We start from the raw sequence: 14,836 nt of genomic DNA on the forward strand, positions 1-14,836 counted from the left end.
TAGGTCTGTAGTCTAGTGTAGCTTTCTCTGTGTTGTTTTTTTACGTAGTTCAGTCTAGTTTTTGTACTGTATCATGTAACACCATGGTCCTGAAAAACGTTGTCTCATTTTTACTATGTACTGTACCAGCAGTTATGGTCGAAATGACAATAAAAGTGACTTGACTTGAAGTAAGTATACAGATAGATATCATAAAGAAGTTCCTTCCTCAAGCAATACTCCCAGAAGTTAAGTCCTCTAAAGTCAGTGATGACAGAGAGCTGTAACACCAAACTTGGGGGTACAGTGAGTGCACCAGTAGTCTTCAAAGAGACAGATGCAGACTGGTAGAATGGCTGGACAGGTGCGGATTGGAGCAAGGCTTTGCTAGATTAGAAGGTTACAGACAATGCAAGGTCATGAGATTACCATTGATGAATATTACTAGCAGCATGGACATAGTGAGCCAAAATGACTATTTTTGTGGTATTTGACTCTGTGACATGGGTAGACATTCACTTATTCTATCACAAACTTAGATTGTTTAGTATATGCTGTTACCTTTGAATATTTTCTGTGAACAGCATTTTAATTTTGCTTACACCATTTCACTTGTGTGTTTTTCTGAAATCTCAGTGGTTCCATCCTTTAAAGAGAGGCACTTGATTTTGAAAACATCCACTGGATACGTTAGGTTCTGGAAGTTAGCCAATCTATATAAAATGAAATATTTTTGTCACCTGGGTGTGCGTACCATGCCATTGAAGTATTTACAAATAGCCCATGGGTCTTTTTATTTGCTGTAAGGAATGCCAGCTCATTGGCTACATTTTTAAGTTAGTACAATATTTACTTAGTCATGCAATTCCAATTCATTTTCATTTACAGATTTTTTTTGCTGGAATTTATTCTAATTCAATGGAATTTAATGTTTTATTATTTGGAAACCAATGAAAAAATGCAAAGTTATAAATAAACAACTTTTACATTCCACAATTTTGCACAGCTTATTTTCTTATTTAATTGTATGTGATTGCATTCATTTTTTCTTATTTCTTTAGGAATTTAGTGATCTTCATGCAGAGGCTTTGCTTGTGCTGGCGAATTGTCTGGAAGAGCCAGATAATGTAATGTATATCCGTGAATCAGGAGCCCTAGAAAAGTTCTTACTATTTGTAACCTCATCAACTCATTCAGAAGCCCAGAAGCATGCAGCAAAAGCAATAGCAAGATCAGCTCTTAACAGTATGTCAGAGAATTGTATTTTACAAATTAGATATTAAAATAATTTTGCTAAAACAGACAATTCTTACAGGCATTTAATATGTAGTAAATTTCAAAATTATTTGTACATCTCTGCTATAACATTATCTAATTCAACAGATTTTGTGCATACAATGAAGGCAAGGTATAAAAACACATAAAAACTTAGGCAGAAACTTTTAGAAGCTTGGAACCATGGATGAGAAGCCTTGGTTTACTACTGTCCTTTCCTTGGCCTGTTCACTTCACTTGCTATTTTTCTATCTTTTATTTCCTGCTTTTTACTTCACCCAAGTTCCTCTTCAGAATCTCATGATCTTGCAAATTTGATTTAAACCATCCCCAAAAAGCACTAGAACGTCTTTGCCAAGAGGATAATAGTTTGGGTCTTGCTGAGAAGTAACCTATCTACTTTAAAATTTTAAGATCAGAGTAAACAGTGCAGATACACAGAGAAAGTTGCAATAAAGAATAGTTGTACAAGTAAGTAGGCAGAGGTGGAGTTCTGTGTGGTGATATACAACTTTGTCCATTCCTACTCCGGAGCAATTGAAGATGTTAGCAATGCAAGTGCAGCAATAGTCCAGGAACAATGTGTTTCTTAAATCAAGTTGTAAGGAACAATGCAGTTAATACAGAAGTAAAAAAAAGTATCCAAAATCTCCAACAGTATGTTTGCCTTTATATCAGTGAATTCAGGTTCAAAATGAAAAAGGTGGTGCAGAGCTCTTATTTGATTTCAGATGGAATTATGTGTCACCATTTGGACATAATACATTAAGAAAGATGCAGTATACTGTATTAGCCAGGAGACTGCAGGATTGAAATCAATTTCTTCAACTTCTACAAGGAACCAAAGTATATTTATTATTGATTTGATGATACTTTAAAATGTTCTGGCATAATAAAGTACTTAGAAAAGCATAGCATTAATAATCAGAATCAAATTAATTTAATGAACTTGAAATTATTATTGTCAACTTTGAGAGTTCTTTGAGGAATTAACAAAAATTGTAGGTAATGAGTGAGTGAATGTAGTTCAGTTTCCAAAAATATTTGAGTCAAAGAATTGTAGGGCAAGGAACCAGGCTTTTCAGACCATCTTGTCTACTTACATTAGTTTCACTTCCCTACATTTGGCACATTTCCCCTTTCAATCTAAGGTGTCGTGTTAAAGGTGTTCGGTAAAAGGGAATAGGATTGATGAATGGATGTAAAATTAGGTAGGGAGAAAACAGGTCATTTTCAGTTTAATAGCCCAAAACTAGCTGTGCACTTTGGGAATTGGTGCAGAGATTTCAGCAAGTGCAATATTTCAGCTAGGTTAAAAAAAAACTAAGTACTGTAATAATAGAGATCTAGAATATTATAATGCTAGCAGGAAGGAGCTGAAGAATGAAATTAGGAGATCCAGAAGGGGCCATGAGAAGGCATTGATGAGCAGGATTAAGGAAAACCCCAAAGTATTCTACAAGTATGTGAAGAGCAAGAGGATAAGACATGAGAGAATAGAACCAATCAAGTTTGACAGTGGAAATGTATGTATGGAACCAGTAGAGGTAGCGGAGGTACAAAATGAATACTTTGTTTCAGTATTCACTATGGAAAAGGATCTTGGTGATTGTCGGGATGACTTACAGCAGACTGTAAAGCTTGAGCATATAGACATTAAGAAAGGGGATGTGCTGGAGCTTTTTTGGAAAGCATCAAGTTGGATAAGTCACTGGGACCGGACGAGATACACCCCAGGCTACTGCAGGAGGTCAGGGAGGAGATTGCTGAGCCTCTGGCAATGATCTTTGCATCATCAATGGGGATGGGAGAAGTTTTGGAGAGTTGTAGATGTTGTTTCTTTTTTCAAGAAAGGGAGTAGAGATAGCCCTAAAAATTATAGGCCAGTGAGTCTTACTTCAATGGTTAGTAAGTTGATGGAGAAGATTCTGAGAAGCAGGATTTATAAACATTTGGAGAGGCATAATATGATTAGGAATAGTCAGCATGGCTTTGTCAAAGGCAGATCGTGCCTTACGAGCCTGATTGCATTTTTTGAGGATGTGACTAAACACATTGATGAAGGAAGAGCAGTAGATGTAGTGTATATGGATTTCAGCAAGGCATTTGATAAGGTACCCCATGCAAGGCTTATTGAGAAAGTAAGGAGGCATGGGATCCAAGGGGACCTTTCTTTGTGAATCTAGAACTGGCTTGCCCACAGAAGGCAAAGAGTGGTTGTAGACGGGTTATATTCTGCATGGTGGTGGATGAACAGTGGTGTGCCTCAGGGATCTGTTCTGGGGCCCCTTCTCTTCGTGATTTTTATAAATGACCTGGATGAGGAAGTGGAGGGATGGGTTAGTAAATTTGTTGATGACACAAAGGTTGAGGGTGTGGTGGATAATGTGGAGGACTGTCAGAGGTTACAGCAGGACATCAATAGGATGCAAAACTGGGCTGAGAAGTGGCATATGGAGTTCAACCCAGATAAGTGTGAAGTGGTTCATTTTGGAAGGTCAAATATGATGGCAGAATATAGTATTAATGTTAAGACTTTTGGTAGTGTGGAGGATCAGAGGGATCTTGGGGTCAGAGTCCATAGGACGCTCAAAGCTGCTGCGTAGGTTGACTGTGGTTAAAAAGGCGTATGGTGTATTGGCCTTCATCAACCATGGAATTGAGTTCAAGAGCCAAGAGGTAATGTTACAGCTATATAGGACCCTGGTCAGACCCCGCTTGGAGTACTATGTTCGGTTCTGGTCACCCCACTACAGGAAGGATGTGGAAGCCATGGAAAGGGTGCAAAGGAGAATTACAAGGATGTTGCCTGGATTGGGAAGCATACCTTATGAGAATAGGTTGAGTGAACTTGGCCTTTTCTCCTTGGAGTAACGGAGAATGAGAGGTAACCTGATAGAGACGTACAAGATGATGAAAGGCATTGATCGTGTGGATAGTCAGAGGCTTTTTCCCCAAAACTGAAATGGCTAACATGAGAAGGCACAGTTTTAAGGTGCTTGGAAGTGGGTACAGAGGAGATGCCAAGGGTAAGATTTTTACGCAGAGATTGGTGAGTGTGTGGAATGGGCTGCTGGCGATGGTGGTGGAGGTTGATACAATAGAGTCTTTTAAGAGACTTTTGGATAGGTACATGGAGCTTAGAAGAATAGAGGGCTATGGGTAACCCTAGGTAATTTCTAAAGTAAGTACATGTTCGGTGCAGCATTGTAGGCCGAAGTGTGTGCTATGGTTTTCTGTGTTTCAGTCAGTTACAACAGCTTAGATGAAAATTCCAAGTATATTGTATCTAAATTTGCTAATAATATAAATATAAACGAGGAAGTAAATTAATAGGAGATGCAAAGAAGATGCAAGAGAAATAAGTAAGTGTGTTTCGGGTCTTTAATCATTAGACACCCTCCCCAAGGTGACCCAGCAGATGAAGTATAATATGGAAAATTGTCAGCTTACCTGCTTTGATAGAAAGGACAGAATCCATAATTATTACTAATGAGATTTAAGAACTGGTATTCACAAAATTCAATGTTTCCATACAGAAGATGCAAGTAATTAAGAAGGCAAGCACAATATTGGCTTCAATGCAAAGGGGCAAGAGTGAAAAGAGTAAGGAATACTGTTTTTTGGTGAGACCATAATATTCCATAATTTTTGGGCTTTTTAAGAGAGGATAACCTGCTTCAGAGGCAATATATCAATGATGTATTCAGATTAATTTCTAGGGATCGTCATTTGAAGAATGATTGAACAGAGTTGCCCTACATTCATTCAAGCTTAGAAGAACATCACTGAAACAATAAGGTTCTGAAAGGATTAGTTAGGATGGATATTGTGTAGATATTCACTGCGATGCAGGTTTCTAAAACCAGGGTACATAGTTTTGAATAAGAAGTTGGCTACAAGACTGAGATGGGTTAAAACTTTTCTACAATGAATGAAAATCTTTGGAACCTGGGGGACTGTGGAGGCTGAGTCATTGAATATATTCATGGCTGAAGTAGAATTTTGGATTATAGTGAATCAAGGTGTAGCAGTGATTGATATCAGTGATCCACATGCATAGCTCTTAATTCAATGTACTGCATTTATACTACCATTGTGGAGAATTGGGAGAAGCTAAATGAGTGGATAACACTTTGCAGAACATCTATGTCAGGCAACCAATTTAATTATGAGCATCCAGTTGCCTGCCTTTCACCCCTTTCCCACTCTATCCTCTCTGTTTTTGGCTTCAAGTTCTGTCTAGCAAAGCTCAACATTGGCACAAGGGTCAGCATCCTGACTTATTAAAGCCCTCGAGATTCAATATTAGATTATGATTTCAAATAACCAGCTTTCTTGTGTGTGTCAGAACAAGCCAGTTCTAACATAAGACCATCAACCTCTATTGTTAATTCAGCTTTCTCTTTTCATAGGTGTTGCTCAACCTATAGGTTACTTCCAGCACTATTTAAATTTCAGTTTTCTTTCAGCTTTTTGTATCTTGCAGTTTAGAAGTTGTGCTTTTTCTCCAATGTTTTCATTCATCTTAAATATTCATTACCTCCAAGCAGAGCACTTACAAGTAACATCCTTTCTTGGCGTACAGCAGCATCTGTGTCATTCTGTTTCTGTTAGTCTCCACCTAATTGGAACTTCAGTTCTCTCCAAAAGCTCCAACTCCTACCTTCTCTGCAACATAAAACATGCTTGTTTTTATCTTTTTCTGGTTCTGATGGACAGTCGTTGTCATGACGCATTAACTCTATTTCCCTCTGCAAAGATGCTACCTCACCTGCTGAGTAATTTCAGCAATTATCTTTCTTACTGTGTTTTGTATGATGTGCATTTTAATTTCTTTGGAATCATTCAATAAGAGAATTGTACTGGTTGACAATATAATCATATTAGTGAAGTCTGCAAAAACTTAAGAGCAGTAGAAATCAGCATGAAGTTTTCTTGCCACAAGTATATAGTAGGTGTCATATTAGGTGTCTGGTAGAATGTTACCTGATACAGTTTCTCAAGATCATTTAGTTTATTTACTTTTGGCAGGCTTGTACAGTGTACACTACTGTTAATTAATGATATAAATGTTTATATATAAATATATATATAAAACTAAGAATATGAATTCTCAAAGATTTATCTTCTCCGTATACCTCATTAACATTTGATTTTTTTTCATCTGTTAATGAATTTAAGAGTTTTCCCTTAGAAGACATTTTTGTTTTGTAATCTCTTTTGCATTGATTTGTCTCTTAATGATAAAGGTGAAACAAGGCATATTTTACATCAAGAAGGTGTGGAAAAAGCTTTGGTGTTACTTTTGGGAGTCAATAATGATGAAATCAGAGTGGCTGCTTCTGAAGCCATAGCAGTAATGTGTGAAGATGAAGCTAGTAAAGAGACTTTCAGAACCGAAGGTAATCATGATTGATATAACATTATTGAAATAATAAACTGCTTTTCTTTATGTAGTAAGTACTTTGATAGATATTTGAATGTGTACACAGTTTAACTGGATTTCTGAAATATTGTTTGCAAAGGTATTTTTCGCCTGGTTCCATTGCTGATGAGCAACAATGTGGAACTGAGAGAGGCTGTTAATCTAGCACTAGCAAATCTGACAACGGCTAACTCCAACAATGCTAAGTATGTTCTTTTTATTATTAATGATGTATCTATTTGATACTCACATCTATCTTGAATACTTTTCCCTATTCATTAAGAATATCTGTGTTATGGAATGAAGTAAACATTCATTTGATACACTTTTAAAAATTTTTAGCAAATGAGATTTGGCTAAAATTGGCACACAATTTCAAGGTGAAGTTTATCATGAATTATTGTCATCATATAAGTTGTGCTCACATGCAGAGATTCCTGAAGTAGAAAAAGGTATAAAATAACAATTTATGAAAAAAATGTTTGCATTCTGTAGTACCTTTTAGTAATTGTAAATTTCTGAATGCTATCCTCCCAAATTACTGTCAGAAAATAAAACATTTGTGCATCTGAGTTCAGGAAAAATCCTGGGTTTTTCTAATGTTTTTAAAAGCTTCTTTGGAAGTTCTGTCAGGTACTTGATCCTCCTGTTTTTGAAAAATGATGCCTCAATTTTTATCTGTGTTTGTGTTAATCTGCCATCTGCTGGTAGATCTGTGAAAGCTGCCTTTTTGCCTTCATGGGAATAGACATGAATTTACAAATTAGGGGCAGGAGTAGGCTACTTCTCCCTTGTGTGTGCGCCATCATTCAAAAAGACCACGGCTAATCTGATTGTAACCTCAACTCTGAATTTCTGCTCACCGACTTTTAAATCCCTGCACACCTGCCTTAAAAATATTTGAATCCTCTGCTTCTACTGACTCTTGAAGAAGAGAGATTACGATCCCCTGAGAGAAAACAAATCACGTCAACTCTCTTTTAAAGCAGTGACCTCTTATTTACACATGGTACATATATTCTAGATGGCTGCTCTGACATGGAGTAATTTTCGTAGCATTTATGCCCTAGGTATGTATTCCCGTGACAATAAAAACAATAGATTTTCCTGCCTGATGAAAAATCCTCTCCATATCCACCCTGTCAAGACCCCTGAGGTTTGTATGTGTTAGTCAACTAAACATCTAGGATTCTTCCATTCTTCAGACATGCTCCACTACAGCAGGAAGCTTGCTGAAGATGACATGCAGTATTACAATGAGGAAGGTTTGATGTGATGACAGTACAACCTGTGTGTTAGAATATCTAAACAATTCTAACTGGGTAATTAAACATATATAATACAGAGAAATGGAGAGCATATACTGTAATGACCAGATAAAACTTTGGATATAATTATTTTCATATAGTGAGGTATCCAAGTAAACATAAATGAAGGTAAACAATTCTTCCAAAGACCATGCTTAGAAAGAGAAACTTGTTTCTGATATGTGTTTCATTTGAAACAGTGCTGTCTTTGATGCTGAAGGAGTGGAGCCATTGGTGAAATCGCTGCTTGATTCAAGAGATTCCATTGTTGCCAGTGCTGCTACTACAATTACTAATCTAGCTCTACAGGAACCTATACGAAACAGTATTCAGAGTTATGGGACTATGACAATGATTGTGGAACCACTGAAGTCGAGCAATACCCTTGTGCAGAGCAAGGCTGCAATTGTTGTGGCTTCATTGGCTTGTGATGTTAATGGAAGGACTGAGGTAAATAGTAATTTGAAGTATAATATACTAAATGGTGAGAGAAGTGAGAGTTTAAAATTAATTATAAATAAATGTATTGTTAACTATGTAGTGTAATCAGCATGAATAATATGATACATAACACAACTGACAAAATGCTTCATTTTTGCCACAACAGGCAACTCCAGTGGGAGATGCATTAAAAAAAAATGCTGGAGGAACTCACCAGGCTAGGCAGCGTCAATGGAGAGGAGTAAACAGTTGATGTTTTGGGCTGAGGCCCTTCATCAGAATTGTTCTAATGAAAGGTCTCTGGCCGAAACATCAACTATTTAATCTTTTTTCATAGATGCTGCCTGGTCTGCTGAGTTCCTCCAGCATTTTGTGTATGTTGCTTGGATTTCCAGCATCTGCAGATTTTCTCTTGTTTGTGAATGAATATAGAGTTCTTTTGGAGGTTCCATTGATCTGGATTAGGAAGAGACGGAGCAGCATTGCTTATGGAAATGCAAAAAGTAGATGTAATTTTGCATCTGTCACAAATGCACAAATTTTTAATCTTTAGGATTTCTGTATTTACTGCGCATACACACAGTGTCTATAAAAAGTATTCTCCCCCCCCCCCCCGAAAGTTATCATGTTTTATTGTTTTACAACATGGAGTCACGGAGGATTTAATTTGGCTTTTTTGACACTGATCAACAGAAAAGACTCTTTCATGTCAAAGTGAAGACAAATTTTTACAAATTGGTCTAAATGTGTTACAGTTATTAAACAGAATAATTGATTTCACAATTACTTACCCATTTTAAGTCAGTATTTAGTAGATGCTCCTTTGGCACCAATTACAGCCTTGAGTCTGTGCGGATAGGTCTCTGCTGTGTTTGGATGTGTAAAACTGATAATGTCCCATTCTTCTTTACAAAATTACTCAAGCTCTGTCAGATTCCATGGGGATGATGAGTGAACAGCCCTTTTCAAGTCCAGCCAGAAATTCTCAACTGGTTTGTGGTCTGGACTCTGACTTGGCCATTCTAGGACATTAACTTTGTTGTTTTTAAGCCATTCCTGTGTAGCTTTAGCTTTATTCTTCGGGACATTGTGGCCAACAGTGGCCTTTTCTTTGTCACTCTCCCATATAGCCACAACTGGTGAAGCACGTGGACAACGGTAGTTGTATGCACAGTCTCTCCCATCTCAGCCACTGAAGCTTGTAACTCCTCCAGAGTTGTCATAGGTCTCTTGGTGGCCTCCCTCACTTGTCCCCTTCTTGCAAGGTCACTCAGTTTTAGAGTATGGCCTGCTTTCGGGAGATTCACAGCTGTGCCATATTTTTTCCATTCCTTGATTGGTTTAACTGCACTTCAAGGGATATTCAGTGACTTGTAAATTTTCTTGTATCCATCTCCTGACGTGCTTTTCATGGCGTTGCTTGGAGTGTTGTTTTGTCTTCATGGTATTGGGTCACCGGCAGATGGCCCTTCCAGATACAGGTGTATTTTTACTACAATCAAATGACACATCTTGACTGCACAAAGGTGATCTCCATTTAACTAATTATGTGACTTCTAAAACCAATTGGCTGCACCAGTGATGATTTGGTGTGTCATATTAAAAGGGTGAATACTTAAGCAATCAATTATTTTATTTTATATATGTAATTAATTTAGATCACTTTGTAGAGATCTGTTTTCAGTGTATTAGAAATGATGGTATAGTGCATTCCCTGTTTAATGAGGAACAAAGTAAATGTACTAGCACAAGGAATTTGTACTTTATTGGAGTCAACATTTTTCCGTTGATCACTTTGGGGGGGAAGTCATTAAATCCACTGTGATTCAATACTATAAAACATTAAAACTTCTGAGGGGGGAAATACTTTTTTATAAGCACTATATTAAAGTCATAGTACAATAGAGCCCTGCTTTCAACATTTTTTCTTCACAATTGAGGCTGCTACTGTTCGTGGTTTTATCAAATGCTAAAGGCTGAATTGTGGATTGAGGTACATCAGAAAGTGATGCGATTTCAGTTGGCAAAGAAAAATATATTTCTCACTTAGATTTCTGTAAAGATAAGCAGTGTATTTTCTAGGTACTTGAAACCGAATCATAGAAAAAGCACAATCTTGACTTCAACCATCTTACAGGTGTTCTATCATGCAGTTTTCTGTCCACATGGTTCAGAGTTCAATAAAGTACAAAACTCCTTGTGCTGGTACATTTACTTTGTTCCTCATTAAACAGGGAATGCAGTATACCATCATTTTTAATACACTGCCTCTTAATTTTAGATAACATATTATTTTGTCGAGTCCTTTTCTTTATTGAAAATATCTATTTTGAGCCTATATTAAAAACTATTTAAAAATGTAAAAAGCATCCATATTTTTATTCCAGGCTTTCCACCTTCATTTTTACTGTTCCACAAGTAAATATCTAACCATGCAAGGCCAGATACATGCTAGTAGCTTATTAGCATTATTCAATGGATGAATCTTGAAAATAATTTGGGTCCAAGATCCAAATGAGTTTCATTTTGCAAAAATCACCAAATTAACTCTACTGTATAAGCCTGTGATTTAGGTTATTAATGTTATAAAAGTAGTTCTTGAGATATGAGTTTTAGGAGTCAAATCAACATATAAAGCTATTTATCAATTGACTACAAGATTGTCTTGTTTTGGATTTGGAACTGCAGAAGGTTGAGGTGAATGTCTTTTGAATGTCAGGTGACTTGAGCTCTGTTTATTCACTGATATTTAACTAGTGTTTGTTACCTTCTAGCTATGTGGTATTTTAAACAAATGTTTATGGGGAATGAATGAGTGTTGTATTGAAATGATACATTTCTAACTTCCACAGCTGAGAAATGCTGGAGGACTGGAACCACTTGTTGAACTGTTACATTCGGATAATGATGAAGTGAGGCGCAATGCTTGTTGGGCTGTTCTTGTCTGTGGGAAAGATGAGCCCACAACACATGAACTTTGTAAATTAGGGTATGTATGCAGATCAATACACAGCTTATAATTGAATTTAAGTTATCAGGAAACAAAAAAAAAAAGATTTGCAACACACATCCAAATATCCTTGAGGTCATATATTCTACTAGTATTGAGTTTGCTGACCATGAAGTTCTAAACTCAAACTAAGATTTTAAGCCCTATCAGATATAAATATAAATATCCAGGAGTACTCTCACTAAAGGGAGGTTATATTGTAACTACCCAATCTTCAAAGACTAGTTTACTTCCCTGTATGTTCTCCACATGTTATACCCACTATTTGAGTGTCGGATCCCCTCTCCTGACCAAGGAGAGGATGCTTCCTGTTAACAAAAGTACTTTAAAACACATTTCATTTATTTACAGTGATACACGTTTAAATCCACACAACACTCTTATAACACATTTAAATCTCAGAGAATTTCTATATTAAACATTTCCCAATTACAAAACATTTCCACAGCACAAAGCATTTCTCAAACATAAGATACAGGAACAGAATGAGGTGATTTGGCCCATCACAACTGCTCTCCCATTTCATCATAGCTGATACAATTTTCCTCTCAGCCCCAGTCTCCTGCCTTCTCCCCGTACCCTTTCATGCCCTGACTATTCAAGAATGTATCCTCTGCCTTAAATATACATACAGACTTGGCCTCCACAGTTGCCTGTGGCAAAGAATTCCACAGATTCATCACTCCCTGGCTAAAGAAATTACTTCTCATCTCCGTTCTAAAAAGACATCCCTCTATTCCCAATCCTCTAACTTCTCACTTATTTTGCTCTATTATATGGCCTCTCTTTGGCTTCTATATTGGCTTTGTAGTAGCTGTGGTTATGTCATCTTTCCTTTAGAACATAAAGGATTAAGGATTTCCAAAACACAGGTACAATTCCTATATACTAAAAGATGTACCAAAGATGCAGACAAGCAAGTTGCCCGTCACAACAATCGAAGATGGAGGGATAAATTCTACAGTAGTTCTTCCATGTTTCTTGATGGCCCTTCCCCATTCTCAATAAGCCTGAATTGCTCTCTACATTGATACCATTTCCAGTCACTTCACAAGTGTGTGACGTTTCCTCAGATATCCTTTTAACACAAACAGTTTAAAGGTATTTTCAGAGATACGATTCTTAGCTAACTACCGTTAATGCTGTAAAGCTAACTTCTGAGTACACAAACCTCTCAACTATAAACACATTAGTCATTGAACGTAACACACACAAAATGCTGGAGGAACTCAGCGTGTCAGGAAGGGCAAAGGTCAGAATAAGAAGATGGGTGTAGTGGAGGAAGAAGTTTAAGGTAGTAGCTGTGGGTTTCCTCTGGGTGCTCTAGTTTCCTCCCACAATCCAAAGAGGTACTGGCTGGCAGGTTAATTGGTCATTGTAAGTTGTTCTGTGATTAGGCTGGGATTAAATCGGGGGATTGCTGGGCAGCATAGCTCACAGGGCTGGAAGTCCTATTCCATTTACATTTTAAGAACTAAAGACTGACTTCCATTTACAACCAGAAGTTGAACAAAGCAATATAGTTGAAAGTTTACTTACACCTGTTTGTGACCTTTCAAATGATAGTTGCTATTTAGAAAAGAAGCTTAACAAACATGAGATAGAAGTGATTATCTATGATACATAGAGAGGAAGTAAATTATAATGTACAGCATAGATTACAAATACCTTTTGGGTGTCTTTTATTGATTTCAGTGCAAGTTTTCTTTCCCAGGAAAATGTATTTAAATAGTTCTTCATACCTTCCAGTAATTAAATTTATTTAAGCCGTTAGACATTTAAATGAATCTCTTTATGAGTGGACTGAATGTTTGTTTTTATTTTGCAAAGCCTGCACACTGTTATTCTGTACTAAGAGCTATAAAACAGCATCAGTTTCATTTATTTTAATGGCACTACATGCAGGTGGTAATGCTCATAATCATTTCTGACAGAGCAGTCTGTACTAATGCAACATGAGTTGTACTGTAATATCAAATTAAATTTATTATAGCTTTCACTAAGAGATGCTCATCAGTCCATCATAATCAATGCTTGAGATAAAATGTGTACTGATTGAAAACTGATACCATAATTTTTCAAAAATGTTTTTACTCTTTTGTCATTTGTTTTCTTATTCTTTTGGTAGCCATAAGCTATATCACTAGAACAAAATCTGGGATGCACTATCAGCTCTCAAGCCTCTGGCTATGCTACAACATAGAACCAGACTGGAACTCTATGATTCTTTAATTTTCCATACTTCCAAAGAGGAAGGAAGTCTTTTCCCCTTGAAGATGTTTGGTAGCATAGTAGTTAGTGCAATAGTGTAATACTATTACAGCACCAGTGATCACTCATCAGGGTTCAACATCCGCCACTGCCCATAAGGAGTTTCTGTGTTCTCCCTATGACCACTCATTCCAAAGAGGTACGGTTAGGGTTAGCAAGTTGTGAGCATGCTATATTGGTGCCAGAAGCATGGTGATACTTGTGGGCTGCTCAGCACAGTCCTCACTGATTTGATTTGACACAAACAGTGCATTTCACTGTATGATTCGATGTACGTGGGACAAATAAAGCTTAACTCTAATGTCTTTAAACCTTTAGCATTTCTTAGAAACCTTGCCCTTTCCCATGAAACCTGCACCCTAACAACAAGTGGGGTAATCATATGCCTTAAGAACATTGGGATTGTTCACATTATTTACAGATAACATTAAAAGCTTAAGTTTTTGCAGAAATTTCTAAATTGAAGAAAATGGGTGACACGGCTGCATTGTCTCATCTGCTCTGCCATATACAATTGCTTTTGGTGTATTTGTTTGATTTTTGAAACGTGAACACTATTGCTTATTGAACACTCATGGACATATATGCACATTCATTTCCTGCATAAAATCTTTGTAAATTACATCATGTCTGTTGTGCCTCTATTAGGGATACCTGGAAAAACTTGATTAAAATAGGCTGAAGTCAGCATGGTTTCCTTGAAGGGAAAACTTGCCTGATAAATCTGTTGGAATTCTTTGAGGAAATAACAGGTAGAATAGATGAAGGAGAGTTAGTGGATATTGTGTACTTAGATTACAAAGATAGGTGGAGGAGCAGGTAGTATTGAGGAAGCAGGGAGTCTGCAGAATGACTTTGATAGATTAGGAGAACGGGAAAAGATGTGGCAAATGGAAAATAGCGTAGGGAAGAGTATGGTTATTCACTTTGGTAGAAAGAATAAAGGGATAGTCTATTTTCAAAAAAAGGGAGAAAATTAAAAAATCAGAGGTGCCACAGATAACTCTGGAGACCAAGTCATTGGCTATATTTAAAAGCAGAGGTTGACAGGTTTTTGATTAGTAAGGGCTTCAAAGGTTATGGGGGAAGTAAGGAGAGTAGGTTTGACAGGGGTAATAAACCATT

The 14,836-nt window shown here is 36.9% G+C and overlaps 1 protein-coding gene across 1 annotated transcript in view; it reads left to right on the top strand.

The window, feature by feature from the left end:
• armc3 (armadillo repeat containing 3) overlaps positions 1-14,836 on the top strand; it is an 82,953-nt gene that overhangs the window by 45,651 nt on the left and 22,466 nt on the right. Inside the window, exons 8-12 of the mRNA XM_073054650.1 lie at positions 1,041-1,224; positions 6,507-6,659; positions 6,783-6,888; positions 8,190-8,439; positions 11,283-11,419. Of these exons, the coding sequence (XP_072910751.1) occupies positions 1,041-1,224; positions 6,507-6,659; positions 6,783-6,888; positions 8,190-8,439; positions 11,283-11,419 (830 nt within the window). The remainder of the gene's footprint in view (positions 1-1,040; positions 1,225-6,506; positions 6,660-6,782; positions 6,889-8,189; positions 8,440-11,282; positions 11,420-14,836) is intronic.

Source organism: Hemitrygon akajei, chromosome 8, assembly GCF_048418815.1.
Source record: "Hemitrygon akajei chromosome 8, sHemAka1.3, whole genome shotgun sequence".
Taxonomy (NCBI): domain Eukaryota; kingdom Metazoa; phylum Chordata; class Chondrichthyes; order Myliobatiformes; family Dasyatidae; genus Hemitrygon; species Hemitrygon akajei.